The sequence below is a fragment of the Halyomorpha halys genome, unplaced genomic scaffold (genome assembly GCF_000696795.3).
Source record: "Halyomorpha halys isolate HHAL.00 unplaced genomic scaffold, Hhal_1.1 Scaffold84.1, whole genome shotgun sequence".
NCBI classification, from domain to species: domain Eukaryota; kingdom Metazoa; phylum Arthropoda; class Insecta; order Hemiptera; family Pentatomidae; genus Halyomorpha; species Halyomorpha halys.
This window is the reverse complement of record NW_027110155.1, coordinates 1-3,485: the sequence shown is the minus strand read 5'-3', so window position 1 is coordinate 3,485 and position 3,485 is coordinate 1. Positions and strand designations below refer to the sequence as shown.

At 36.3% G+C, this 3,485-nt stretch overlaps 1 protein-coding gene and 1 pseudogene across 1 annotated transcript in view; both read right to left on the bottom strand.

The window, feature by feature from the left end:
- Nucleotides 1-927, bottom strand: part of LOC136795985 (uncharacterized) — an 18,925-nt gene extending 17,998 nt beyond the window's left edge. The window contains exon 1 of the mRNA XM_067048289.1: nt 821-927. Coding sequence (XP_066904390.1) covers nt 821-901 — 81 coding nt within the window. The 5' untranslated portion in view covers nt 902-927. The remainder of the gene's footprint in view (nt 1-820) is intronic.
- A 2,157-nt stretch (nt 928-3,084) lies between these two features.
- LOC112211871 (U4 spliceosomal RNA) lies at nt 3,085-3,198 on the bottom strand (annotated as a pseudogene).
- Between the last annotated feature and the right edge of the window lie 287 nt (nt 3,199-3,485).

Below are 3,485 nucleotides of genomic sequence, written 5' to 3'. Positions count from 1 at the left end.
ATACCCTCCTGTAATGATTTTAGTGGGTATTTGTTACGTACATATAGGAGGTATGCTATAACTATAGCTGGGTGTTAAGGATACCTTGGATTGCCTTTTGGCATTATAAGGTACTAAATGTCATCAACAACCATCAAGAATGTAATGACGAAAACTAAGATCCCCCGGGGAGCGACGGTCCTATATCACTTTTGAAATATTAACTTTAAACGGGAAGAGGAAACTTTAAGATAGTTAAATCAAGCAATAATTAAAAAGCCCCTGAAATTGAAAAACAGCATGGTATTGGGGACAAAAAAAATCTTATTTTTGATTTTTATGAGAATTCCTATTAAAGGATTCAAGAGACGCTAAAAACGAATCTGACTTGATTTTTCCTAAACCAAATTGTTTTAATCTACTTTACTGAAAGCTACTTTTGGTTATTGTAATATTTTTATGGATTTAACTCATTTAATACTATCAATCTTTTGTTCTTATTTTGCACATAAAATCAAATCGACTGGTATGTAATAACCATTAAATATATGCACAGCGAATGCGTCATATATTTCTATAATATTTCTAATATAATTAAAATATTTCTAAAAATTAAACATTAGAAACGTTAAGGGAAAATAAACTTTACCAACCAAGAAACCCTGATTCTAGGTGTAATGAAGGAGTGATAATAATTGCAAAAATAATGAGGACTCAAATAATTTTCAAATTCTCTTTAGTATCTTAGATCAGAAGAAAATTCGAATAAATATTATTTTTTTAGTAAAATAACTATTCCTTTTCTTGTTGATATGAACAGAATGTTGAGATGAGTACTTACGGGAACCGAAGAATTGCAACTGCTGCATAGGATTAATATTATTACCATCGGTAATAACAGAAATAAAATTTGTTCCTTCATCACAAAATTCGTGAGACCTCAACCTGACCAGGAACTAGACTAATTCCATAACATCTGCGTTATCTCTTCAAACTGCATTTCGTTCGTGCGGGAAGTGATCACATATTCTTCCTGATCGAATTTAGATTAAATACTGCACCGGCCTATAGTTCGCAACTTATTGTTAAATTATTTATTTAAAATAGGTATTTTATTAAATGCAGTGTATAAAGAAATGACCGTTTTATCAAATTGAAGATTTCGAAGGACTGTAAATGTTTTAATTCTGTTTAATACTTAATAATCCCATTAGAGCATTCTCTATGCTTGTTTAATCCCATTCGACTTCATCAAAAAAAGCCTCAGTTTAGTTATTTGTTTCAAAGAAGAAACATGACAGTGTTCTACGATTTTTTTTTTTTTATTTTAAGGCATTACTGGAAAAAAAATTCACAGCTGCTGAAGCAACTCGTGAAATTAATAAAATTTGAAGGGGAAGGTGTCCTAGACCAGCGCACTGCGCGGCGTTGGTTTGAAGAATTTTGAAATGGAGATACAATGTTGGAAAGGAAGAAGGGCTCCGGGCGACCTTTAATGGATATTGATGAAGTTATACAGGAAGCTGTTGAGTCAAATCTGTCCACAAGTAATCATGAACTTGCCAGGGAGTGTGGTGTATCAAAAGATACTGTTAGTCGCCATCTACTCTCCATCGTGAAGGTGAAAAAGAAGAGTAGACTAGTCCCTCATGAATATTACAACTCCTCAGCATTAAAGAAAAGTTTAAAGAACTTCATAGGTTCGAACTTCTGCCTCATCCAAAGGTCCAGAATTGGCAAATCAAAAGGGTGTCATCTTCCATTATGACACCACTAGGCCCCACACTTCGTTAGTCACTCTCAATAAATTGTTATCCCTTGGATGGGATCTTTTGACCCACCCTCCCTATTCACCAGACCTTTCTCCTAGTGAGTACCACTTATTCCGGTTTCTACAATATTTCTTAAGTGGAAAAGGGTTTGAAAACGAACAGGGTGTTAGGGAGCACCTTGATCACTTTTTCGCAAATAATCCTCAAACATTCTTTGAACATGGGATTATTCAGCTGTTGGAGAAATGGGGTAAGGTAATCGAAAATAATGGACATTACATTGTAAATTAAAATAAATATTATGTACAAAATATACTTAGTTTTCTTTCACCTCCAAAAACCGAAAGAACTTATTTGCCAACCCTAATAATATAATATGTAGATATATACGTTGGATAAAAGAAAGATATGTAATTCTGCATTCCAAGAACTACCCCCACCAATTTATTTCTACTTCATAAAATTCAATCATTGTAATTGATAAATTTATTTCATTTCTTTATAATTTTAACATGGTAGTAGATGTCCGTGGTTTAATTAGTATCTGTGTTTAAAGTTGTATTCATTGTGAAAGCGGGCAAGTTCGTTATTTGCAAAGGTCCAAATCATACAAGATGGCATCGAGCCATGGTGATTCTGTTATTATTCCAGTTCTGGTTAACATTATCAAGTATGATGATTGGCGTTTCAAGTTCCTGCGACTGTTGAAATTCAAGAAGTGTGCGGCGGTGATCGAAAATACATCGAGATCTGAATCAGTCAACGCGAATGGAATGATCAAATTGACAAAGTAATGTACTACATGTCAATTGCGTCGGATGTGTCAGGAATGGGCGAGATTGAAAACCCCAATGAAATCCTGCAGAAGCTGGATGCTGTGCATTTTAAGAAGGGTGAAGAGAAGCAACTACTTATCGAGAAACAATTGAGTTCGATTAAGTTCAACAAACGCGGTGATGTTGACCAATGTTTCAAGGACTTCGATAAGAAAGTCAATGAACTGCGATTGGCTGGTGGTGATACCTCTTGCAAACGAATTAGCTTTGTTAATCAAGACATTACCAGAGAGCTGTCGGCATCTCATCGATGGATTAGATGTGCTTCCAGAGGAAAATCGGACTGTTGAGTACATTCGCGAAAAACTTACAAGTTTGAGCGTCCTTCGACCCAAGGCTGAAGAGAAAGATGAAGCCAAGGAATCAGCTTCGCATGCATTCAAGGCTCAAATTATGCACCGAGGTAAGAGATTCAATGAAACCAAAGATTGCTGGAATTTTGGAAAACGAGGCCATATCAGAAAGAATTGTTGGTCAAAGCCCAAGGAGGACCAAGATCAAGATCAAGATCAACAAAGAGGACCAAGGTACAATTGGTAAAAGTTTTCAACTAGCAATAATGGCACCTCAGTAGACCTTCATTGGTTACTATATTGCCTCTGCGCAAGATTTCAATTCATTTCTAAACAGCAGGACCGTTGCTGTATGGGTTCGTGAAGAACACTCAACATCTATCCCACTGACTTGCGGAGTTCCTCAAGGAGCAGTCCTCTCGCCAGTCTTGTTTTCAATTTATACTGCTGATGCGGTTGGCAAAAACTACAAGAAGGCAACGGTCGCCGCTTACGCTGACGACATTGCCATCTACAGCAGCAGTATGAACGCCGAGACAGCTCTACATCAGGCTGAAGCAGTATGCTATGAGATTGTTCAAAAGCTGGGCTACTTGAACATCTCA